The following is a 26936-nucleotide window of genomic DNA, read 5'->3' as shown; positions in this document are numbered from 1 at the left end:
CCTGCACAGCTAAGAATAGGAAGACATGTCAGCGTGCTGCCTGTAAAATGTGTTGAGAATGTATAGATGAAGCAAAGAAGTACTTTAAGAATTAGTACTGTGTTGCCCTCACTGGGATCTGACAGACATGGTCATTTTAAAAGAATTGTGAATCACCTCAATTTGGAAGTGCATCAGCAGGCAATAGAGCTGCCCAGGAGAAAAGCGGTGATAAAAATCCATGGCTGAAAATACGGAAGACACAAAATGCAGAAAATATCAAACTCACAGTCACTTTGGCATATGGGGAGACTGTTTCTGCATATTTGTGGCCATCCTGGTCCTTGATCACTCTTGCTACCAACCGCTTAGAGTGCCTTATGAATGAGGAAAGACCTGATCGTGAAACTACCGGCATTTAATCACTGCAGAGATCTTGTTTATTACAGAGAAGTGTTGGCATGTATCAGTGCCACAGAACTAAAATGAAAATTTGATGAATGTTTGGCATTCAGTATTCTGATGGATGGCAGTGTCAGCAAACAGAAGATAACAAATGTATTAGTTGTAGAACTGCAATAACAAATGGAAAATGGAGAAATCTTTTCCTACTGATGCATCTGCCAGAGTAGAAGAGGGCTAAAGGTTTGCTTGAAGCCCGGAAATAATGTAGTTTCTGATGAACTACCTGAATGAAGCCCAGAAATAATGTAGTTCTGATGTCAAGAAACTGATGGAAATGACTACAGGTAGAGAATCAGCAAACACAGCAAAGAACTCTGGTCTTGGGAAACATTTAAGAAATCAATACATTAGAGAAAGTTTGACTTTTTGGTGCTGAGCTCACTGAACCTTGCCTCATCATCACTACCGTTCCAGAGCTGAAGATCTGGAAGGCTAGCCTATTAGCTTGGAACACCTACTTCCACGCATCAAAGAATAAAACAAATCTACTGGGTTCTGTCTTTCCTGAATCAAAACCATTTTTGCAAAATCATTTTGTATGGTTTACACAGCATCAGGCCCACCTCGTTAATAATAGTGTTGCTCAACCAGACTAGTTCCCAGAAAGTCTGGATAGATCTTAAGAAGACTGAAGATAGAAAAGAAAAAGCAGAAGCCCATGGTCTTCTGAAAACATGGAATGATAAAGCAAATTTGGCTAACAAAACAGATGGGAATAGCATAGATGTGCACCAGGTTCTACAATATTATCTGTAGTGTGATAAGAGCATCTTTCCTGCCATACTTACTTGTAGAGATTCAGCAATCAGAAAGCTACAGTTAATGAAGGAAGGTCCTTTCCCTGGAGATGTGAATCCAAATAACTTTGCTGGTCATGGTGAAAGTGAAAGAATTGCAGATTTGTTAACAGTCAAAATGCATGTGCAATTTGTTTGGAAAGTGTGCAAGCAGCTGAACAACTTTTTTAGCAGAGCATCCTCATAATGAACAGGACCCTAAGAGCTGTGTGCTATCCAAGATCTGCTATAAACATAGTTACTCACACAGCTTGTGAATACAGGGTTGATATTGTAGGCTAGAATCTTTCCAAGGAAAGGTGATGTACTTGCATAGAAGATGGAAGGGAACCAAGGGAAGTAATTTCTAAAGTGCCCCCATCTCCCACATTGGAGTGATTTAGGATGTTCGGTGTCTCCGTATCTTCGGTAGCTGTTTCCTATAAATTATAGCATGTTGCAATAATGTCTGGCAGCAATTGCAATTCTCTCACCACACTCAGTGCACACCACACCACACTCAGTGCAAACTAAAAATAATTGTGTCCCTGCATAATCTTATAGTGGATGACACACAAACACAAGGTATGGCCTAGCTCTGAATGGGCTTGGTAAAGCCTGTTGTGATCCCCAACAGGCTGTTGTCCACTTTTTTCAATCAAAGTCAGGAGACAATGCCAGCCTACTTAGGAGATTTATGCTAAATGGATTTTTTTAAAGAGAGTTCTGGACATTTTAGTTTCATTGTAAATGCCAAGTTTCTTTAAATTACAACAATTTACTATTAGAATATATGTTCCAAGACGTTTGCCTATTTAAATCAATGTGTGTTTAATTATTTCAAGTGAAGATGAAAAATGCGCTGTTGCATGATTTTTAAGTGCCCTTTTGCGTTCATTCCCCCTGCCCTCTGACACAGTGAAAATTCCTTTTAAAAAATCCCTGGATGACATCACTTTGGATTAAATAGGTTTTACTCTAAGCTAAGCGTGCTTCGAAATGCTGCCTTACTTTAGTGCAAAAAGCAAAACCATAAAAGTGTTTTCTTAAGCATGAGTGAATGTGGGCAGGTAAGATAGAACCGGGGAGTCCCTTACATCATTTTGTTATTCCGCTTTTGTTGCAGGATTGCTCATTTTAAATGGTGCAAGTAAGAATTTAGCATCCTACCAAACAAAAAGGGGGGAAAGCCTTCAGACCAATTTCTGAAAATGGCCGTGCTCTCTCTGCATATGTGCTAAGCTGTTGCACAAGTGCAAATTTACTACACTGATCTGACTCGGCTACTAGGACCGTCCCATCTATGCAGGTATTTCACAGAAAGGGGATGAGAATGCCTTATCAATGGGTGTTATGAGTCCAGAAGAGTGGAGTGGAGTCCAGAAGAGTGGAGTGTGGGACAGTGAAGACAGAGAGCTAGCTCCACTAGCTGTTTCCATACAGTGTAAAGGACATAATGGAGGACTGGCTCATTCTAGCAATAAATAACAATAACGATAATAACCCTGACTTTCTTCCAGAACCTACATGTACCAAAAAAGTTTCCTCCCTCCGCAGTCTTCTGTACAAGGGTAACAATGGAACAGTCTGATAATCTGATGAGGACCTGGATTGCCTTCAACATTCATCTCTGAACAGTAGAAATGAAAAGGAACTCACATATTATAATGCAAGGCCCTAAAAATGACGGTGCAGGTGTGGGCAGCCCTTCTGCTCTGCATTAAACCTTGCTCACATGCTGTCAGTTTGTTCTCTGGTCACTGTCCGCCTCTCTGTGCAATTATGTACATTTGTTACTTACAGGAACAAACAAACAAAAGAAAACAAGCAGCAATGGCTACACAGATCTTGTGGCTGTTTTCAGTCTCTGTGGTGCAGCCTATACATTCTCCTCGGGGCAGGGGTGGTTGCCATTGATGAAGCTGAATACGACCATTGATTGGTTGGTGCTCTTGAGGGACGCCATCCGCATGGTGCTTCTGCTCTGGGACCTCATGAGATCGCGGGCTTTGCAACATGAAAGCTGGTGGTTAAATTGTTTCCTGAAACTTTTGCTGAGCAGGTAGAGTGCAAAGGGGTTTATGCAAGAGTTGGAAAATGCCAGGATCCGAGCACAGAGAGAAGTGATAAAGTGCAGGATGGAAGTGTCCACCTCGGAATAGTGGTACGACCGATATAAGTAGATGATGTGGTTGGGGAGCCAACAGAAAGCGAAGATGCAGACGAAAACCAGCACTGTCTTGGCTAGGCGTTTTCGCGATTCCATCTGGAAAGAACAACATGGGCTGTGTTGTCAACAACATTCAACAGAAGATGAGGAAACTATTTCAGTTTAACAGAAGACAGGGTGATTTTGTTCTGCACTGAGTTTAGCAATCTCTGAAATATAGTCATGCTTCTCCCACCCCTTCTAAAACTTCATTTTCTTTTGAAATATTACTAAAAATAATAAAAATAATTTATTGTTTGTACCCCGCCCATCTGGCTGGGTTTCCCCAGCCACTCTGGGTGGCTTTCAACAGAGCATTAAAAACAGAATAAAACTTCAAACATTAAAAACTTCCCTAAACAGGGCCTTCAGATGTCTTCTAAAAGTCAGGTAGTTGTTTATTTCTTTGACATCTGATGGGAGGGCGTTCCACAGGGCGGACACCACAATATGTTTACAGTCCAGTCCTGCCTAAGTTTGCTTGACCCTGAGTTGAATGGGACTTACTCCCATGTAAGAATGCAAAGGATTGCAGCTCCGTGGGCCTGGTTAAATGCATTTTGACACCTTGCATACATACAGCGAAGTACAGCAGTAAAGATTTGCCATTATGGAACACCATATTTCATACCAAGAGCAAAGGAACATATTGCCCTATGGTCCTAACCTTGTCCCATCATTGGTAATTTGATCAGTGTACAGATGTAAGGAGAGGGGAGCCTTGTTGCAGGGAGCAGAACTCCCATGTCATAGTTATGTGGGGAAAGTATCCTGTGGACACAAAATGCATAAACATACTTTTCAGTGGTGTTTCCAGTTCAGTTAAATACAGGAAATGGACACATCTAAGTCCCACCAAGACATCACAGCTTCCCATGCTCCCAAAAGCCACAAAAACTGAAGTATGCAAAGAGAACAAAGTGGAGATGTGAGGAAAAATCCTTCAGTAGCACCTTAAAGACCAACTAAGTTTATATTTTGGTATGAGCTTTCGTGTGCATGCACACTTCTTCAGATACCAATGGTATCTGAAGAAGTGTGCATGCACACGAAAGCTCATACCAAAATAAAAACTTAGTTGGTCTTTAAGGTGCTACTGAAGCAATTTTTTTATTTTGCTTCGACTCAGACCAACACGGCTACCTACCTGTGCCAAAAATGAGAATCTTGAAAAGCAGAGTAAATGGCAATGCTGCCCCTACAATTCCTGCTCTTTGCTAGTGAGTTGGGACAGCGGAGCAAAGGCTGGGCAGGAGCTGAAATAGTCAATATGTGTGGATAATGGAGGTACTTAGATCCTAACGTCCCTTCAAAACTGGGGCAGACACTCTTTTATATTCTGGTCCCAAGCCACAGATAGATACACGCAGAATACTGCTGCTTATGCCTCATTGCCTAGCAGATGGACAGCAATATCAACTTTGACAGTGTTCCAGTTCAGAGCATAATTCCACCTCTAGACGACCCCTAACCGGACAGCCATTTGGTTCCTCTTTACATGGCCTGGTTATAAATATTTTCAGATCTGGCCTGGGCATTTGCCTGGGCATCAGCCAGACATTCTCAGTCTCGCTAGTCATCCGGTGTGGCTGATGCAACCCAGTCATATGGGTGGGGTATTGTTGTTGTTGTTGTTGTTGTTGTTGTTGTTATTAAACCACTTCTGCATCACCACGGAGGTAGTGTTGTGGGCTGGCCCCGAGCGAACTCTCGCAATGGGGGCTGAGAGCAGCCCCTTGCGAGGAGGGAGTTCCTGCCTCCGTCAGACCCAGGCCGGCCAATAGGGTCGACCGGGAGGCGGGGCTTCACATCTTTGAAACCAGCCAGAGGCGGGAACTCAGCCTTTCCTTCCCTGGCTCCCAACCCGATCGGATCACCCGCCCACCCACCCTGTAGGCTAGGCAGGTTAGGGCGACGCTGCTATGGACTTCGGTTGGTCGCCTTGGTTGGCCAGGGGGCCTGGTAGGATTTTTTCCACTTGGGCTAGCCAAGCGGGTTTTTTCGCCTACCTCATAGCAATTTGTCACAACTTGGTTTTGCGGTTAGGCATTGGAAATTTACATAAATTGAAGAGGGGGGGGCAGATTGCATCATCCTCTGCCCAGAAATTGGAGAAGCAATTCCGTTAAAGGAGTTCCGGGGGCGGTAGCTTTGTCCTGGGCCTGCGGAGGACAGGGCCTTATGGCACCCTCCAACGGTGGCCACAGGAGGTGTCTCAGTAGATGTACATCATTGGGCTCCTTTCTGGTGGTTGATTTCTCCCGGACTGTAACACACGGGTTACAGTCGGATATAGCCGGTTAGGTTCCAATGCCTAAGCCAATACCGCTCATCATTCGTAACCAATAAAGTTGTGGCCTTTTCGCCCACTTAAATTTAATCATTGTGTCTTGTGTCTTATTTCTCGTGGAGGGAGGGGCATTCCCACACAATTATTATTATCTGACACCTTACCTCCCTGTACATCTCCCAGTCTTCTACCATCCTAACCTACTTGCCCGTTCTTTTGCCTACCCATCTATATCCTTGTTCCAGCTCTTCTCAGCTCAGACCCAGCCTGCAATTGTTTCTGTTCCTGGTCATACACTCCTGTGGATTTTTTTTCAGTAGTGACATGTGGCATAGGCTGGAGTCACTCTCCGAGCACCAGCACTGCAGCTTCTTGCCTAGATGGGACTGAAGCTGGGTGGCTTTCTATTTATTTATTTATTTATTTATTTATTTATTTATTTTATTTTTTTTACAATTTATTTTTTTATTTGTAATGAAATGCCACCCCCAGTTTGGCTTTGGGTAGTTATTACTTGCAAACAAAATAAGACATACCTGTTTTCTAACATGGACATTTCCTTCCACCGGTAGGTTGTAAGCACTCCGTATCAGGTTTTTGGCAATGAAATAATAGTATACTGAAATAACAGACAAGGGAATTATGTAAAAGATGAGAAAGGAAGCCACGGATTGAATTTTTGGATGCAGCTCATTGGTCAGTGGGTAGGGTGTACAACTGATGAATGTTTTGTTAGTGCCTTTGTCATAGAAAGGTCGCAGGTCTGAAAACACAGCTTCAGGAATGGCAAGCAGCATAGATAAAATCCAGATCATGATAGCTTTCAAACAAATCTTCATCAGGGCGTGGGAAGCTTGAATGTCCATTGGTCTCACTATGGCTCTATACCTAAGGACAAGAGAAATAATTATGTTACTAACCATAAGGATGAACCTACGGGGTCAAATGTGCCTTGATTAGCACCTTATTAACATGAGAAAATATGTTTGGTCATAAAAACTGGGTTAAACTCTTCCCTTGCCCCATTCCCAGTAGTAATAATAATAATAATTTTATTATTTATACCCCACCCATCTAGCTGGGTTTCCCCAGCCACTCTGGGCAGCTTCCAACACACATAAAAACAGTGGATCTGAATCTGTGATTATGAGAGTTACCAAATTCTTGCCTGCTTGACATGGCTGATGGCTAGTTTGGAAAATGTTAAACTCTTTCAGGAAACATAGTTCAGCCTGCAAAATGATTGCCCTGCCCATGACATTGATTCCTTTTCATTAATGTGGAGATTGATATATATGCTATTTCCTGGAGGGATTTCTCCTTGTGCCCAGTGTTGCTAATTCTGTACCTCTTTGTACAAATCTACCATAGACTGGACAAAAGTGCCTCCTCTGCTGTCTTGCACTTGGCATCAGGGAGAAAACCTCCTTTGGTGCAGTGAGGTTCCTAATGCAAAGAGCAGCTTCAGGTGGGAGCATAATTTTAATCTAGACCACACTGGGATGGGGTGTTAAACTTCCCCTCCTTACCTGCCCCCTGTATAGCTGCTGCTGACATTTTTATTTTTATTTTAAAGAAGGAACATGCATTTTAATTGCATTCAAACAATGAAAATCATATCTAATTTAGCCCTTGTAATTGTGGTGTCTTTTTTTGCCTTAGTTCGCTTTCCCAAAGTTAATGACTGTATCATTCAAGAAGGCCAGAACTCCTACTGAGAAAAGTCAAAATCCCTGTGCCTTCATGTTGAATTTTTTTTAAAAAAAAACTTTATTGTATATTGCAATCAATACAGTTAAAAAATAAACTATACAGTCATAACTTTGTACAGTTGTCTTTTTTGTTTCCCGCATAGTTCACCCCCCTAGTATGCCCCCACCCCTCCCCTCCCCTTGACTTCACAACCGTATCTAAACTTATCCCATTTTTCACTAATGATAGTCTGCACACCTTTATTCTTATATTACCAATAGTTTCTTAAGTACCAAATACTTCCTATTTTCCCTGTTTTAATCATTACAATACATACTTTCCCAGTGCTATTTTTTAAAAATAAAGCCTTTTATATATCGTAGATAAGACTTGGTTTCTCTAATTTACTTTGTAAATAATTTATAAATATCTTCCAATTATTTTGTAAATCCTCATTTTTTATATTATTGATTTCATCATATCCTTCATGTTGAATTAATATCCAGTGTTTCCTGCAGGACATGCTTCAGTGTTTGATACCACTTATGACGCACAAGATTTCACTGGGGGAATGTAAATCTGACTGATCTAGTTATTCAGGTGGAAGGGACAAGCATAATTGACATAAGAGAAAATATCTCAAGGGCTGTCACATGGAAGATGGAGCAAGCTTGTTTTCTCCTGCTATGGAGGGTAGGACTCGGATCAATGGATTCAAGTTACAAGAAAGTAGGTTCTCATTCTCAGAAAGAACTTTTTGACACTAAGAGCTGTTCGACAATGCAATGGACACCGTTGGGAGGTGGTAGACTCTCCTTCCTTGGAGGTTTTTAAGCAGAGGTTGGATGACCATCTGCCGTGGATGCTTTAGTTGAAATTCCTGCATTGCAGGGGGTTGGACTAGATGACCCAACTCTACAGTTCTATGATTCTATGTAAATTTCCCTGACTCTTATGTATCATTGGCTGCCGCTAGCAGGCAGTAAGCAAAGAAACACACAACACAATTATGTCACATCACAGGATATCATTCTCAGCAGAAACCTAATGTTCTCCTGCAGTCTGTAGCTTTGGCCTATGAATGAAAAACAGCAGAATCTTTGAACTGATTAATCTCCACTGTGACTAGCAGACAGTGGTGGTTGGTGAGGCAGTTTGTTAGTTGGAACTGCTGGTTTTTGCTGCGGAATCGTTAAGGTACGAAAGCTTCCTTTCCCTCCAAGTGCTTGGAGGGAGGGCCTTCCTCACTCAGCAGCACTGTGAGAATGCAGAGTTTCCGACCGGGTAGCCACTCTTTCAGTTGCCAGTAGTCTGTGCTTCTGTAGGTGCATCCATTTGCTCAGCAGCCACAGTCACACCCTGCCTCCACTACTGCCTTCTCTGTCTGGGCAAGGATTACTCCACAGCAATGGTTGCCACTTGGCAGCTCTCATTAGAGCAGGAGCGGGGCCCTTGATTCTCTCTGTTCGTTGTTGGATTACAACTCCCATTGTCCATGACTTTTGACCAAGCTGACTGAAGCTGATGTGTGTCCAGCAACATCTGCAGAACTTCAGGATCCCCATCTCTGACTAGGGAACCAGTTCATCAGCTGCTACCACCAGAAGATTCACTCACCTTTAATGGGCAGAAAGATAGCTCACATTCCACGTGCTTTGGGAATCTATTCTCTTCCCTTGGAATTTATTCTCTTCAGTATTATACCCTCCCAACCCAGGATGCAGCTCAATAAGACACTGAACAAGTGGTATTTTTCCAGTTGTTAATTAACGATGTATGGCTACACAAAATGCCATTTTTAGGGACTGCTACCATCATTCCTGCCAACCTAGCAGTTCGAAAGCACGTCAAAAAGCAAGTAGATAAATAGGAACCGCTACAGCGGGAAGGTAAACGGTGTTTCTGTGCGCTGCTCTGGTTTGCCAGAAGCGGCTTTGTCATGCTGGCCACATGACCTGGAAGCTATACGCCGGCTCCCTCGGCCAATAATGCGAGATGAGCGCGCAACCCCAGAGTCAGACACGACTGGACCTAATGGTCAGGGGTCCCTTTACCTTTACCTTACCATAAACATACATGGATATATCCACTCAGTTGGGCTCCTTTACTATTTCATGATAAAATGTGGCACTTAATTTTTTTCCAGTGCATTCCTATTCTTGTTAAAAATCAGCTAATTTATGTAAACAATTATCTGTGATGTCAAATTGCATGTGTGTGGAACAGATCTCATTTGTGTTTGCTCTAGAAGGCTGTTACTATTTGATCAAGATAAGCACATTCTTAAGAAAATTAATGTGAGTGGGAGAGTCAAGCACTCATTCAATGTCTCCCATGGGGCATAAAAGTGTTTAACTTTGGCTTGATCATACTCACTGCTGCTTAATCCAGATTTTTAATTTTAATTCAGTGGGGAGACTTCTGTTGTTTGCACACTTCCCAACTGAGCCAAAAAGGTTAAAAAGCAATTATTTTATTGCTTGGTGTGTAGTTACTGAATAGCTGCTTTTAAAAAATAAAATAGCTGTGCTTTCTGTCTTGCTGTCTCCCCCATTTAGTAGATTATTTGCTATGTGTGTGCATTTGGTATGGAAGCCTAGAATTAACAAACGTGTTCATTAACCAGGAGAAAAGAATATGATGATCTACATATAAGCACCTTCATTTGGCCCGGGACTGGTCTGTTAAGTTGAGGGGACCTGTGTGCAGCAGTTGTTGGTAAAACAGGGGTGCTTACCTGACCTCCCATCACTGCTGTCCCTGTGGTGTACCGGGAGGGCAAAGAGAAAGAGCAAGGCGGCAGCGAGGTTGGTGTGGTGCAAACACACCAGCAGAAACACTGGATTGGCTCTGCCAGTGTGTTTCCACCACACCAACCTCACCACCACTTCACTTGTCCTCCTGGTACACTATGGTCAGGTAAGCAGCAGCACCCTACCCATGGCTACTGCCTGTGTGCAAGATGAATAGTGGAAGCCCTAGTGAATCATCAAGTATCAATCATAAGCATCAAGTTTCTTCTGCCTATTTCCATACTTCTCACCAATGGGGCAAAGCCACTCAGCTCATCAATACTAACCATGAATTGTCTGAAAGACCACAGTGTATGGGTGGTTAGATTTTAACAACCTTTAATCAGTTCTCCTGAATTAGATAAGGGGTGTGTTTGTTTGTTTGTTTGTTTGTTTGTTTGTTTGTTTGTGTGCGTGTGTGTGTTGTAAATTTTTATTCCAAGTAACATTTTTACAGATCAGTTTCATTTGTTGAGACATTAGTGTTACATTAGGAGGAAAGGGGGAGAGAGGTGGAGGGGGGGGAAGGCGAGTGTTTCTATTTTACTTAATATATGTGTGGGGTTTCGTGTCAGCATCACTTGTGCAGGTTCTCTGCTATTCGCTTGTGTTCCTTTGGAGGTGAGAGAGGTTGCAGGTGTCCTAGGGTGTGGTTCTTCGTTTGTGATTGTCTGTGGTAAGCTTTGCTTTCATGTGTGAGTGGGGTGGGTGGGTGTTTTGGATCAGGTTAGCCATATTGATTTGTATGCTATTGGTGGATTCTTGTCATCTTGTTGGGCTGTGTATGTGATAAAGGGGAGCTATACCGGGGTGAAGATGTCTTCTATTTATCCCCGTGTCAGTTTCAGTTTATTGGTTAATTTTTCTACTAGGGCTGTTTCCCATACGGTTTGGTACCATTGGCCCATGCTTACTCCTGACAGGTCTCTCCAGTGTCTGGTTATGATGTTTCTGGCTGCTGAAAGTACCGTAGGTGGGTTATGAGTTCTTTGTGGTGTAAATGGGAGTTATTGTCTTGGAATATGTTTAGTAGGGCCAATTCTGGGGTGATTTCTAATACTTGCTTAGTTATTTTACAAATTGCTCATATGGCTGGTGTCCAGAATAGTTGGATTTTGGGGCATTCCTACTACATGTGGAGGTATGTGCCTGTGGCGGTGCACCCTCTCCAGCATTTAGGTGAAGTTCCTGGGCACATTAGAGCTAGTTTTCTTGGTGTTAGGTACAACCTGTTTTTGTGTGTGTTCAATGCTTTTGTACTAGTCAGACAATTGGTTCAATTACTTTAAAAAGCATTTCTCCAGAACTCCAGCTGAGATGCAAGTGGACAGTATGGGGATGACCCTTATAAGAAATATTCAGAAAGCTCTACAATAGCTATTGTTAGCTCAGAGGAAACATGAGCAAAAAGGCTGCTTTGGTAATATAATCTTACCCTGTTCCTGAGTCAATTGTGTCCTGCACCTCTTTCAGTTAATATCACATCCTAAATGCATTTTAATAGCTGCTCTTTAGTGCAGTAGTTTCAGAAATCTAGTCAGATACCTGGGAGTTAACATCAACTTAGTGAAAAGTTTGGATGTGGTCTGTTCCCATTCAAACATACAAATAACCAAATAAAACAATAATACACCTCAGGTTTTAGTCTACTACCTGATTTTGGGATAATAGAATTTTGGAGACATGCTGAATTTTTACAAAGCATCTTAAAAAAGATCCAGCAATTCATCTTCAGTTAGCCACTACCTACAAGTATGATTGTTTGTCTTGGCACTGATTTTGAAACATAGGGTGGATTTGCATGGGTGCACAGTAATATAAGCTAGTCTGAATCCACCTTCAACCATTTTCTTTCTACAAGGAAAATTATGGTTGCAGTCGCCTCAGGGTGAAAGCAACAGAGGTTGCCAAAATCAGCTTGTAGAAAAGAGAAAAATGCCCAGGTGAGTCACTCTGGAAGCTAATGGCTTAAGTGAGTACGTTCCTAGTTACCTGGACCAAGACAAAGAAGTTGCTATAGTAACTGATTTAGTTCACAGTGACATAAAGCGTAGCCAGTCAAGAATGATGATGGGCAAGTACGGAGCTGGAGAAACGTATCGTAGATAGAGAAGTGTAATTGCTGGAATCCTTGCAGAGGCTAACAAAGAACGTTCTGAGAAACCAGCAACCAAGCTCTGTACTTACAGATAAGCAGCCCAAAGTCATCTGAAATGTTTCATATGATGTGCTGTACAACCTTTGAAGCTACACTTCTGGTTCTGTTCCCTAGTTCCATGTGCAAGTTTTTTATTATTTACCATCAAAATTTATGGCAGCTTAAATCCCTGATATAGATGCATTGAGGTGGTAGCTAATTGGTGGGATTTACTTGGGAAACCATATTTGGGTACCGAAGAACCCTATTTTCCCCTGACATCCTGCTAAATAAAGCAAATTCCAACACTAGCATTCATGGGCTTCATTTTTATATAAACAATAATAATCTAAAACTTAAAACAGATTCTTTGAGTTATGAATCTCAAAGGACTCACAACCCTTAGAATATCCCAAAGAACATTAGGAACCATGAGAATCTACTAGTAAATATGATATATCATGAAACATTTATCATGAAACATTCTCCCCATGAAGAAATAGAATATCTGAAGAAAAATGCAGCAAATATCAAGCTGGGAACCAAGATATGATGCTCACTAAACATGCCTAAGATTGCCGGAAGAAGTATCAACAACCTCGGATATGCTGATGATACAACATTGCTGGCAGAAAGTGAGGAGGAATTAAAGAACCTTTTAATGAGGGTGAAAGAGGAGAGTGCAAAGTATGGTCTGAAGCTCAACATCAAAAAAACGAAGATCATGGCCACTGGTCCCATCACCTCCTGGCAAATAGAAGGGGAAGAAATGGAGGCAGTGAGATATTTTACTTTCTTGGGTTCCATGATCACTACAGATGGTGACAGCAGTCACGAAATACGCCTGCTTCTTGGGAGAAAAGCAATGACAAACCTAGACAGCATCTTAAAAAGCAGAGACATCACCTTGCCTACAAAGGTCCGAATAGTTAAAGCTATGGTTTCCCCAGTAGCGATGTATGGAAGTGAGAGCTGGACCATAAAGAAGGCTGATCGCCAAAGCATTGATGCTATTGAATTATGGTGCTGGGGGAGACTCTTGAGAGTCCCATGGACTGCAAGGAGATCAAACCTATCCATTCTGAAGGAAATCAGCCCTGAGTGCTCACTGGAAGGACAGATCCTGAAGCTGAGGCTCCAATACTTTGGCCACCTCATGAGAAGAGAAGACTCCCTGGAAAAGACCCTGATGTTGGGAAAGATTGAGGGCACAAGGAGAAGGGGATGACAGAGGATGAGATGGTTGGACAGTGTTCTTGAAGCCACCAACGTGAGTCTGACCAAACTGCGGGAGGCAGTGGAAGACAGGAGTGCCTGGCGTGCTCTGGTCCATGGGGTCACGAAGAGTCGGACACGACTAAACGACTAAACAACAAAAAAAACATGCCTCTGTCCAATGAGTGAGACCCTGCTCTCTTCCAGTGTTTTATGTGTGGACACATATCCCTAAAGGGACAGACAGAAATAGAGTAGTACTGCCAAGATTACTGCCTTGCAGCAAGAGCCTCATTTAGCAAGGCTGCTCTTCTCTCTAGCATATTTAGCAGGGTGATTAATCCAATCTCAGTTCCAAACAATGTGAGCTAATAAGTGCAGCAATTGTTCTGCACAGAACCCACAAACAAGTGACCTCTCAAAACTCACAGTCCAACATTATCAGCAATTAATATCCAGGACTCAACATCCTGCTCTTTTTAAAAGTTCAGACACAGGTTCCCTTGGAGATGGCTTGAGTTGGCTTCAATTTTTTTAAAAAAGTAATCTATTCAGTAAATCCATTAATCATATTCTTGTAGGACCTTAGCAGAAGCAGGGTGTTCATCTGCTGGTGTGCACGTTTTTGTGTGCATGTTATTTAAAGAGAGAAAGCTTGTACTACTAGAAATTCTACAGATTGGAAGTTGCTACCATGATAAATGCTTTTTTTCCAGGTTACTGTTTACCTGGAAAGGCAAGAACACAGTGGAAGACTGATGCAGGTATGCAGTTATAAACATTATGATCCAAATGTTTCCTAGAACAGGAGAGTGGGCTACAAACATTTGCATTACTGGAGAGAAATGTCATCTTGAGCGATGTCGCATATAAAAATATCCCTGCGAACGGAAAAGAACTACTTGTGACTTCATCAAGTTCCTTATTTATTTGATCGTACAGACCCTTCTCAGCTAGTACAGCCACTGCTATCGGCTGATAATAGAGGATAACCTTATAGTGAGTTTGGTCCAGATTTCCTGGTGCTTTGAAAAGTACAAGAGGTTGGAAGAATGGATGCCCTTTTTCAGAATATTTAAAGAAATATTAGAGTATGATGAATTTGTGAGCAGGATTTGAGATATGAGCAACAGAAGTAATCCTATATAATAAAGTCCCTGTGTCTCTGCGTCCAGTCCCTGTGTCTGCGCTACTGCGCATGTGCCCCACGGACACAGGGACTGGACGAAGAGACTGGACGCACACACACACACACACACACACACTCCCCTCCCCAACCCTCTGCCTACCGTTTCCCTGCGGCCACCAACCGCCAAAAATGTTTTTGCCTCACGTGTGCGTTCCTCTTCCCGCCGGACTCACGTGGACGTAGAGCGTGGCGGCTGCCTCCGCTTCTGGAGCGGGAGGCTGAGGGCGGAGCTGCATGGCGGAGGCGCCTCCGAAGAGCCTCTCTGGCGGCCGAACTGCCCGCAGGCCAGCCGGGAGCGCCGCCCTGAGCTTGCCAAGGGCGCCCATGCCGCTCCGCGCTGCTCTCAGGTCCCGGAGATCTCTTCCGCCGCCTGAGGGGTGGAGGCGACGAGGAGTCCGCCCCTAGCGATGGGGAGGCCAGGGGGCGGGAGACGCTGGGCTCAGCTGGAGCTTCTCTGGCCCAGCGTTGCTTTGCACACTAAAAATAAATTGGGGTGGGGGTGGGGGGAGGCCAAGGAGGAAATCTCCCCCCCAAAAAAACAGATGTGGGGTGGGCAGAGGCCCAGATCCTGCCCCTTCTTCCTGCTGCTCAGGCTGCCCCTGATCCCTCCAGGCTGATATTTCGCCCCTTCCTCCCCACACATCCTATATAATAATATGCAAGTTCTAGCGCCCGTTTACTTAACGGGCTGAATGACACTAGTTAAGTTATAATATTGTGGTTGTGATTTATTAGATAGATGTTTATTGTTGTTATTGTTGTTGTTTAGTTGTTTAGTCGTGTCCGACACTTCGTGACCGTGGACAAAAAAAAACGGCAGGCACTCCTGTCTTCCACTACCTCCTGCAGTTTGGTCAGGCTCATGTTAGTAGCTTCGAGAACACTGTCCAACCATCTCGTCCTCTGTTGTCCCCTTCTCCTAGTGCCCTCCATCTTTCCCAACATCAGGGTCTTTTCCAATGATTCTTCTCTTCTCATGAGGTGGCCAACGTATTGGAGCCTCAGCTTCAGGATCTGTCCTTCCAGTGAGCACTCAGGGCTGATTTCCTTCAGAATGGATAGGTTTGGGTTCCGGTTTCCGCCGGCAGGAATGGCGGACCTGTTTTCCATCCCTCTGACCTTCGTAAGGAATTTGGCGGTTGCTAGGGGAGTAAATGGCAACCCCCTACCCTCTCCGGGGGTTACGGAGAGGGGCCGCTGGCCCGCGATGCCCCCAGACCCACTCCGACTGTTTATGGAGTGGGGGGAGCTTGGGCTGAAAAGCACTTACGAGGGCCAGGACTCCCGGACGCTAATCTGCATGGCGGGGATTTCCATGGTTAAAGAAGATAATTAGGCTTAAATCTATGGACATACTTCAGAAGGAGGGGAAGAAGCGCTGTTTACTGCTGAGAAATTTATGCTGCTGAGGGAGAGGAGTCAGAGGCTGTATTTCATCTGGAAGAAGGATAGATGGGGACGGAGCGATAAGGGAAGCGAGTTTTTTTTTATTTTTCTTCATATGAGTTACTTCGTACCTTCCCAGACGCGATGTCCTGGCTTGTTTGGAGTGAAAGAGAAGCAAAAGACTGTGTGAGTTGAACTTTATAAACTGTTGTTACTGAGCATATTTTTTAAAGATGTGGAGTTGCCGATGAGAAAAGCCCCCCCCCCCTAGTCGGACGGAAGGAGTCCTGGACGCGTTCGGAGGATTTATGAGCTGTGACGCACTTTGAATTGGAGCAGCGACCTGAAGCTAAGTTCAGCTATAGGGCAAGGAGATCCATTAATTTACCAAGAGTTTATGGTTTGATGTTTGGGTCTTCTGCCTGGAAAAGCTGTAAATTTTATAAACATCGTTAATCTACATGGCTATGAGAGAAAACGAAAGTGATTTGAGCTTTTTAAGATGGCGCTGCTTCGACGCAACAGGGAGCTCCAGACTAAGAAGATTTATGGGGAGGCTGGACTGATTAACCCACACAGGAGAAAGAACATCTGTGAAACCTTGTTTGATATTTATCTCAGCAGCTGGGAAACAATCGGTTGAAAGTGGAAAACATCTATGTGACTGTAAGGGGAAGATCTGGATTATTATGAACTTGGAGAGACGATTTGAACTTTAGAAAAAAGACGGCAGTGGACGGTTGCGAGGAATCCCCAATTTCTTGAAGCATGGGAACCCAAAAAAAAAATTCTCTAGATGATTTGGCATAACATTCGGTTTGATTGATATATATATGTGTATAATTTGAAATAATGAATGTGATATAATTGGTTTTAATTGGAAAATTAATAAAAATATATTTTAAAAAAAAAACAGAATGGATAGGTTTGATCTTCTTGCAGTCCATGGGACTCTCAAGAGTCTCCTCCAGCACCATAATTCAAAAGCATCAATTCTTTGGCGATCAGCCTTCTTTATGGTCCAGCTCTCACTTGCATACATCACTACTGGGATAGATGATAGGGTGCAGCAAAAGGGGGGGGGCAAACAAGTCCATGGAAAATGGGCAGGAAGTCAATAAAAATAAGAGGAAAACAATGGGACAGAGCAATGGGGAAATTTCTGGAGCAACCATGGGATATCAGCTCCACTCAAGTCTCATGCTCTACCAACTGAGCTACATGCAGTAATCTAGGCAAGTGATGTTCTTTCAGTGTTTTTGAACAGTCTAATTTGATAGGGCTATGATTCCATGGACATCTTTGAATTCCCTTCACCCTTTGAAAGGTCAGCTGATATAGCCGTTCTGCCAATGACCATCCAATCACGAGTGCCCACAAACATGGCACAGGATGTGGCTTTTGGCAGACAGATGTGGACACTGTTGTGGTCAGTGGAATGTCAAAAACAGTATCTTGCAGAGGTGCTTGCCTGAAGCCCTGCCACCAGGGATGCAAAATAATTTTGTTTGGCCTGCATTTTTAAGCAAGCTGACTTAATTCACATCTCCTAGAGGTGATCTACAGAACTAGCCTGCAGGTTTTACACTTCTCTGAATTTTGAAATGCAGCTCTTGGCTCAAGAAAATGTACCCAAATGTGTAAGGCATGTATGAATTTTTGTATGGACCCCCCTATGGAAGAATGTTTTTAGTATACAAATATCAGTACAGTATAAAACAATACATAACACATAACAAAGAAACAAAAGATAAGAGTATCTATCATATTGTAGTATTGAAATATTTTGTAATAATTTTAATTTTCACCCCCTTGTTTAGTCATTGGGGCTTTTTTTCCCAGGGAAGCCTGTGTGTAGAGGGTTACAAACGGATTTTTAAGAATTATATATTTAAGTGTGCAACAATGTAGAAATGAGATGGTATCACCTTACGAAGAAACACATGCCAAGGTAGACACATCCTTATGTGTAACTGCCACATGTCAGCTGCTCATGTTTTGTAAATCCTTATTTTCACCACTCCTCATATTTCTAGCTCTCTTTGGCCAGAAATCATTAATTTCTATAATTATAGGGTTATTATTTCATAAGTGGCTCAGGGAGCACAATGTTCAACAATCTGATGTGTTTCCATTCACTCCATTAATGGGCTGCTGCAATATACCCTGTGCTATTTAAAGCCTTTTGAGAGGGATTATTTCCCTTAATGACTTAACTGCTAGTGATTTATTTTGATATGTCATTTTCTCACACAGAACATAGACAGATGTGCTGAAAAGGAAATTAGGCCTATGTTCCCAGTTCGAGCTGGAGAGAATACAAAGCACAGAAAACTGCCCACTGCTGCCATGATTGATCTAAACAAGAATCAGAGTTCAGAATGTGGTACAATTATATAGAAATGAGAGACGCTGATTCATTGAGGCATTTATGCAGAGAACTGTGTGAAACAGTATTTAGGCTTCCCTTTATTTTCCTCTGCCCTGTGATTGATCCTTCTGTTCCCAGGAACTACCAATCAGTGAGGACCAGGGATACCAACTTGAATAATCGATAATAATATTATAATAATTTATTATTTATACTCCACCCATCTGGCTGGGCTTCCCCAGCCACTCTGGGTGGCTTCCAACAAAATACAGTAATCCATCAAACATTAAAAACTTCCCTAAACAGGGCTGCCTTCAGATGTCTTCTAAAAGTCTAGTAGTTGTTGTTCTTTTTGACATTTGGTGGGAGGGCGTTCCACAGGGCGGGTGCCACTACCGAGAAGGCCCTCTGCCTGGTTTCCTGTAACTTGGTTTCTCGCAGCGAGGGAACCGCCAGAAGGCCCTTGGCGCTGGACCTCAGTGTCTGGGAAGAACGATTGGGGTGGAGATGCTCCTTCAGATATACTGTACTGAGGCCGTTTAGGGCTTTAAAGGTCAGCACCAACACTTTGACTTGTGCTTGGAAACATACTGGGAGTAATCGATCACAAGATGTGGCATGCACACACGCACACCATTTGAATAGCAATGCCCATCAGCTTGGTGGGAGAGGGTTGGTTCCCTCAAATATGTTATTAGGGGTGAGGCAAAGGGGCTTTGGTCCTTAGGAGTTGGCTCCTATGGTGAGGACCATATGATCCAGTAGTTTGGAGGTAGAGTTCAGATCCCTTCTTCCATGCCGCTAACTTAGGAGGTAATCCTAACCTCCAGTCAGCTGTGGCCTGACGGAGCAGCACAGCCAGTGTCAAATTCACAGCCCAGGTTTCATAGAATCATAGAAAAGTAGAGTTGGAAGGGATACTGAGGATCATGTAACCCAGAGATGGTCCAACTTGGCCCTCCAGCTGTTTTGGGACTACTATTCCCATCATCCCTGACCACTGATCCTGTTAGCTAGGGATAATGGGAGTTGTAGTCCCAAAAGCGCTGGAGGGCCACGTTTGGCCATCACTGATTCAAACCCAACCCCCTGCAATGCAGGAACATGCAGCTGTCCCATATGGGTATTGAACTGCAACCTTGATGTTATCAGCACCATGTTCTCTAACAGCTGAGCTGCCCAGTGGAGCAAAAAGGCCCAACGGGGACTGCTGCCGTCACATAATGGCAGCAGGGTCCACACAGGATCCAGCAGATTGTGCACCACCTTCCCCCCTTTTTGAGGGACTGTGCTGGCTGCTGCCACCAGGGTTGCTGCCAGAGATTGCTTCTACCTGGCCAGTATTTGGGCATTAGGGGGTCCTCTTGTGTGGTGGAGCTGTTTTGCCAGCGTTGAAGCTCTCCTGCTGTTGGGGGCTAAGCAGAAGAATACACACAGTGTGCCCTATGCTGCTGCACAGTGGAATCCTTCACCTATAGTACGTATAATCTACATCACAAAGTTATCCTCAAGATGCTCAAGAGCAGATGTAGAGAAGTGGCTAAAGAATCTGAGGTTTGGGGGTAAATGTAATATTAATCATGTAATAATAATAATGTAGTAGTAGGCATGTTCTATGACAACCACAGTCTTAAATTATGTCCTTTTGCACAGCCTCCTGAGCAAGCCAGTGTTGAAATAGCCAACACAGAATCCCCTTATTGCTATCCCACCACCTGCTGAAACACAGGGAGTATTGGTGAGTGATAGGACCTTCTCAGTGGTGGCACCGCATCTTTGGAAAGGCCTTTCCTCCAAGATGTCTCTGATGTTGACGTTGTTTACCTTTTGATGATGGTTAAAGACACATCTCTGTTGCCCTGGTCTTTAATATGCTTCTTTTGCTATCACTTGCTGTTTATCTGTATCTTGTTCAGTTTTAGCTGTTGTTATATATTGCCTATGTAATATTGTTGTTTGTGCACAAGGCGTTATTAATTTGCACTTTTCTACTGTTGGGTTGTTGTTCTATTTTGCATTTAAAGCTTGTTCTACTGTATGTGTATCCTGCCTCAAGACCATTTGATGAAGGGAGGAATAATTATAAATCAAATTTATAATAATATTGATGCTAATGCCACCACGCATCATCATCTTTCTCCAGCTGGTATATTTTATGACAAACAGGACAATGTGTTGCAATTCCATTCAGTACTTATATGGTGCAATGAAGCTCCAGCTCATAATCAGGATTGATAGGCCCCTACAAACAACACCCGGTGCCCATTTAATCGTACCTGTTTCTCATTCTTAAATATTCTTTTCCTTCCTAGCTAGCTGCAACCGCTGCAGCCCTTTGGCTGACCTCACCATGTGTATCTGAAGAAGTGTGCATGCACACGAAAGCTCAGACCAAAAAAAAAAAAAACTTAGTTGGTCTTTAAGGTGCTGCTGGAAGGAATTTTTTTATTTTGTTTTGACTACGTCAGACCAACACGGCTACCCACCTGTAACTAGCCCTTTGCTTTGGTTGTGGATAAACGTGCTGGTCATAACAGCTCCGAGTTTGCTGCACTTGAACCCTCTGCTCTCACTCAGCAGCTCTGTGTGTTTGCACTGCATGGTGGTGATGGGCAGGGGAGCTGAAGAAATGCGCACTGTAAACAGGGATGTAATGAAGTCCTCTGCTGTATTGACAGAGTGGCAAGCAACCCAGGATGTTTAAGATTCTGTGGATTTATCCTATCTAGCTATATATACACACGAGGCACAGAGTATGATAGGCCCTATTCAGAAGCAATCTCCAGGAAACAACTTTCTAGGAGAGCAGTCCAGCTGCCTTTCTAATTATTGTGTATGCACACATAGGAGAAACTGAGGTTTGGTGTTTTGTATTGCTTCATTTTATAGGAGGGTATTTGCCCCAGAAGTTTTGTTGGCTTTTGGTAGACGTTTAATATTATTCATACCCTCCAACATTTCTCCAGTGAAATTAGGGACACCCTATCCATACCTTCCTCCGATGAAAATAGGGGTGCCCAGTGCTATTTTTCTAGAAGAAGAAGAGAAGCCAGAATTCACCAGGAACACCTTCCTCGTTCTCTTAAAATGCCAATGGCACCCACCTGGGAAGTGTCGATGTTAGGATTCTTGCCCCGTGCTTGAGTTCAGGTGAGTTCCATGTGAAAAATGTCGGGGGGGGAGGCAACCTATTCCATACCCTCCAACATTTCTCTGATGAAAATAGGGATGTCCTAAGGAAAAGTGGGGCATTCCAGGATCAAATCAGAAACCGGGATGGCTTCTGTAACTCTGGGACTGTACCTGGAAAATAGGGAAACTTGGGGGGGGGGTCCTGTTACTGCATGTATGTATCACCTTACATCCACTGAGCTCAGTGCAGTGTGCATGGTTCTTTTCTCCTTTTACTTTCACAACAGCCCTGTGAGGTGGGTTAAGCAGAGAGAGTGCACCTGGTCCAAGGTCAACCAATGAGCTTCACTGCCAAGTTCTGGTCTGATAGGCCAACAGTTTGAACCTTGCCAATGTACTGCACTGCCTGAGTGTAGGAGGTGTAGGGTGATGCCATGCTTTGCCTACCTGCCAAGCAGATTCCCCCACCTGAACGTATTTTCCCACATGTGCTGTATACATGCATCACATGCACAGACCAGCAGATTAGCAATGGAAACCTTTCAAAAAAAAAAAAGACAACAACAACCTGAAGGATTAATAACTCTTTTTTGTAATTCAGAAGCAGGAAGCAATCAAATTGGTATCAGCTTGAAATGGCAAACTCCTAGACATTTTTACAGCTTCACAATATTGATTCTCTGCTGTGGGTCCACTACGAAACAGGTGGTCTGTGCGTGCCATGGGCTCTTGCACCTGCTGAGAGGAGAGAGAGTGACTGAATTCACGCACCCCTGCTCCCTCCTGATCAGGTAACCACCGTTTTTCCTGTTGACACAGTACAAAGCATTTATCTGTCAGGACTCTGGGGAGATTTCTTGTGCAAAGCTGGGTGTTCAAAGCCTGGACAATGATCTCTGGGTGGGCTCTGTACCTCTTTCAGAAATCTGAATCAGCACCATTTGGGCTCTAGATATTTGCAAAATGTATTCCTTCCCTCTCCCCACATCCCGATAAATTATTGGCCTCACAGCCCTTGAAACACTTCAGATACTGGAAGTATCTGGTAGAATCCTGAAAGGGTCCTCTGTCTTGATCCTTCTAGCAGTCAGCATCATTGGATGCCCATGAGTTCGAGTGCTGTGAGGGAGAAAAGGCTCCTGCCAGGTAAATGCTGCCCATCCTTTAGTGCAACTCCCTGCCCTACTCCCAAGCCAGGCTTACAACACTGGTAAATATTGCTCCTGCAGATCCTGCTGCCACTCCTCCCATGAACCCAGCATTCCTTCTCCAGTACATCACGGGGGCTACGGATGTTTTTGATCATACATTTAGCCATTTTTGCTTCAGGTGTCGGTTGCACATCTACTTGTCTTAATTTCCCTGACTTTCCTTTAGTTCTAACAGGATATGTGGAATTTTAATGGGGAAGGGCTGTCGCTCAGTGGTAGAGCATCTGTTTTGTGCGCAAGAGGTCCCAGGTTTCACCCCCCAGCATCTCTCCCAGAGGCTGGGAGAAAACCTTCTCTGAAATCCTTGCGAATCATTGCTGGTCACTGTAGACAATTCTGAGCTAAGTGGGCTGAGGCGTTTGAGGTGTGTGTGTGTGTGTGTGTGTGTGTGTGTGTGTGTGTGTGTGTGTGTGTTGATTGATTTTAGAAATGAAGTGGTGTATAAATTTTATGAAATTGAATGAATGAATGAATGGGCCAATGGTTTGACTCAGTGAATACAGGATTTTACAGCTCCTCTCATCTTTCCCTTTACCCATTTCTTTCCTGGACTGAAAAGTTGAATCTTCTTAGATTTTTTCCTCATATGAAGTATATGCTTTGCTCATTTGCCTCTAGGATGATCCATGCACAAAAAGTGGTTTTAGCGCATGTCCTATCCTTTTGGATCATTCTTTGCATGCAGAATAAGGTACCTATAGAGGGGGGGGAAGCCCCTTTATCCACCCCTCAGATGGGGGTGGGTGGGGGGCATGCACCATTGTTGACAGTTCTCTGACAACACGGATCACCCACAGGAGAGAGGAGCTTTCTTTCCACCTCTGGCCTCAGACTACCTACCTTCTGTCAAGGCTGTGCCAAGCAACCTTGCTGAACTTTCACCAGTTAAAAACAAATATCCTAAGGGAATCTCCGTCTCCTGAAATACAAGAATCTGTTTGATTCAAAGTTGTTTTTGAGATGCAAGAGCCATGGCAGGATGTCTACAGCTCACATGCTAAGATTATGCAGAGCCCAGTTTTTAAAACAATAGAAAGACAGTAGCATTATTCTGTGGGTCTTTAGGAGGGAAGTGACTTCTGATGATAGCCCTTCAAAATATCATAGCTGAAACCCTCTCACAGCCTCCTCCCCATGCTAACTCCTGTCAATGCAGCTGCTCAACCTGTGCCCCGCTCAGAGTTTGCTGGAATACAATGCTGCCTGCTGGCCATGCTGAATGGAGCTGATGGGAGCTGGGCTCCAACACTGGAAGGGCCACAGGTTGCCCACCCCTGTCCTACAGATTTAATACACACAGCCAGACCACTGTACCACAAGCAAAAAACAGGCAGATATCCCTCCCCAAACAGATAACTCAGGATGAGTAATGGAGCAAATAAATCAAGCCACTTGCAACAGTAAAGGCAGATGAGACAGCAATAGAATCATAGACTCATAGACTTGTAGAGATGGAAGGGACCCCGAGGGTCATCTAGTCCACCCCCTGCAATGCAGGAATATGCAGCTGTCCCATATGGGGATGGAACCTGCAACCTGACCATTATCAGCACCACGCTGTAACCAACTGAGCTGTGTTCCTGTGAAGATCCCATTCTAGGGGATTCAATAATTTACAGTGCAATCCTATGCATGCCTATTCAGAAATAAGTCCTATTCAGGAATAATTTCTACAATTATAGTTTCATTGAACATACCTTTATTATTGTTGTGTAGCAAAGAGCTCACTTATTTGCCATGTTTGTGTGTATGCAGAATACCAGGTTGGTTGTGGCAGGGAATGAGAGGGGAATTCATTTTCTTTACTAGGGAAATGCTCAGTGAGGTTCATAACATAGTGTTGTTTCTGTTCATTCAGTAGAACTCATCCTGTTTGTAGAAGGACATTGCTAGCTATAGAATTGTGCAGACCTGACTATCTGCAAAGTTCTGTCATAGACAACAAGTCTGTGTAGGAAATCTCCAGTATAGATCACATGAGAGGATTTTACAGTCTGCAAAATCAATAAAGACGTTTGGCACATAAAGTCTGCTACATTTCATTTTGCAACATACATTCTGAATGCTTGTAGAAATAGGGTTTAACAATGTACTAAAGGTTTAAGCTGTTTCCTCTATGAACAGTTTTCTCATTAAGTTCCCAAAATGTAGAGGAAAGCAGTTTGCAGAACGATAGATAACTGCAACTCTATAACTTTCCACTCAACACCTGTTAACCGTAATGGATTCTAAATCAATTTATCTGGAAGGAAATAGCCCAAATGAAATGAAATAGCTGATGAAATAACATGGGTCTACTTAATAATGAAATCCCAGTTCCCTTGACCCATCTTTGTTTTTAAGAGTCAATTTTATTTTATTTTTCACTGAATTATTTTTTTTAAAAAAAAGCACATAATAAAAATAGTTTAATTATGGCTAAGCGTATTAAGAACACTGAAGGTGAAGGGCACAGCAAGTTTCCACTTTTGCAAAGGTAGCTATTTTGTCATGTCTCACCCATATAGCTTTAGGTACAGGTTTTAAGCAACCCAGTATTATTATTTCGGCTCTTTATTGTAAACTTTTCAGAGGGAGGGAAAAGACATAACTTCAACCATTCTCCTAAACCAAATTTGATCCACAAAGAGCCTTGGGTTTTTAACACACCGTACTATACTATACTATACTATACTATACTATACTATACTATACTATATGACCCTCAAGAAGACTTTTAGGCACACTGCTTACCTATCAGCAGAGAGAGCCATGAGGGTGAAGACAGACACCCCCACCGAAGTCAGCTGTATGAAAGGGATAAGTTTACATCCAACCCGACCAAACAGCCATTCAGCAGACAGGTACCTGCTGGCATCCACGGGAACACAGGTGAGCAAAAGAAGCAGATCTCCAAAAGCCAAGCTTGAAATGAACAAGTTGGGGACGTTTCTCATGGACTTGACGGTGCAGAAGATTTTGATCAGCGTAACATTGCCGACGAGTCCGATCAAGATGATGATCCCATAAATGGTCGGAATTGCATACAGGAACCGATAGTAAAACAAGTCCTCATCCAGGAGGGACAGATTTGCATGTTGAGCAGAAGAGGTGTTGCAAAGAATGAAGCCATCCAACTCCACATCTAGCATAACGCACTCCTCAGAAGACATTGTCAAGTTTTGGCGTACCAAAAAAAAAAATGCTTGCCTGATTATTATTTTTACCCCAAAAAGAAAAGAAAAAGAAAAAAAGATTCATAAATTCTTTTGAGTCGATTTTGTCCCTTAGTGGGTATTGGCAGAAATGTAATATGTGACGTGATTGATCATAGAAGGAAACACACGCACAAGAAGAAAACCCAGCCCATTCAAACAAGGAAGCATCAGCATAGCTTCTGTTTCGAAACTTTGCTCTCTCTCCTGTTCATCAGGCCTGGGAATAAGTACTTCCCCAATTTGCAAAGACTGAGCAGTGGTCTACACAAAGCTGTCCATAGTCCATTACCCACACTCCTAGTGAGATTTCAGTGTCGAAACGAAGGGGTTGCATTTTGCAAGTACTTTTGGTAGTTGCTGCTCTTTCCAGCCCTTTCAGATCCTGCACTTGCAGGCTGCGTTTGCAGCAAAGGTGAGGAGCAGCTCCTTTAAACACTCAAATCCTAGAGGCAGGGTCTCTGGAACGTCAGCTCTCTCCCTGCTTCACCATAGCAAGCTTCCTTCTGTGAGTACAGTAGATATATAGGAAAGTGCAGTCTGTTTCTGGGGGATGTCAGCCACCTGCTGGACAATTTCATCACTGCCCAATGAAATGTCTTTTGAAATATACTCTTGAATCCCTCTAATGTATTTTCGTTGGGATTGTTCTTATGTAGGAGGCACAAGTTTAAAGTCTCACACTGTTCCTTACCTCATTTGGTTTTGAGGGAGAGAGACAAAAGGCATTTGATGTCTTACCCTACAATTCAAGAGAGCTAGAATTCTGCACAAACCGTCTCAAGATACTTGAACAATTTACTCTGTTTCATCCAAGATTCTGTTGGAATCAATTATACAAATTATGTCTATTTGCCTATGGGCCGTAACTTTGTTCACACTTACTTAGGAGTCATCA

The 26936-nt window shown here is 43.3% G+C and overlaps 1 protein-coding gene across 1 annotated transcript; it reads right to left on the bottom strand.

Annotated features, from left to right (window-relative positions):
• Positions 1 to 2108: 2108 nt before the first annotated feature.
• GRPR (gastrin releasing peptide receptor) lies at positions 2109 to 26395 on the bottom strand. The gene is made up of 3 exons (XM_035115768.2): positions 25578 to 26395; positions 6256 to 6607; positions 2109 to 3486 (listed from the first exon to the last, which is right to left on the bottom strand). The coding sequence occupies exons 1-3, from the start codon at positions 25994 to 25996 to the stop codon at positions 3100 to 3102; spliced, it is 1158 nt and encodes a 385-aa protein (XP_034971659.1). The 5' UTR covers positions 25997 to 26395; the 3' UTR covers positions 2109 to 3099.
• Positions 26396 to 26936: the final 541 nt, after the last annotated feature.

The sequence above is a fragment of the Zootoca vivipara genome, chromosome 4 (genome assembly GCF_963506605.1).
Source record: "Zootoca vivipara chromosome 4, rZooViv1.1, whole genome shotgun sequence".
Lineage (NCBI taxonomy): Eukaryota > Metazoa > Chordata > Lepidosauria > Squamata > Lacertidae > Zootoca > Zootoca vivipara.
This window is presented reverse-complemented; position numbering and strand designations above follow the sequence as displayed.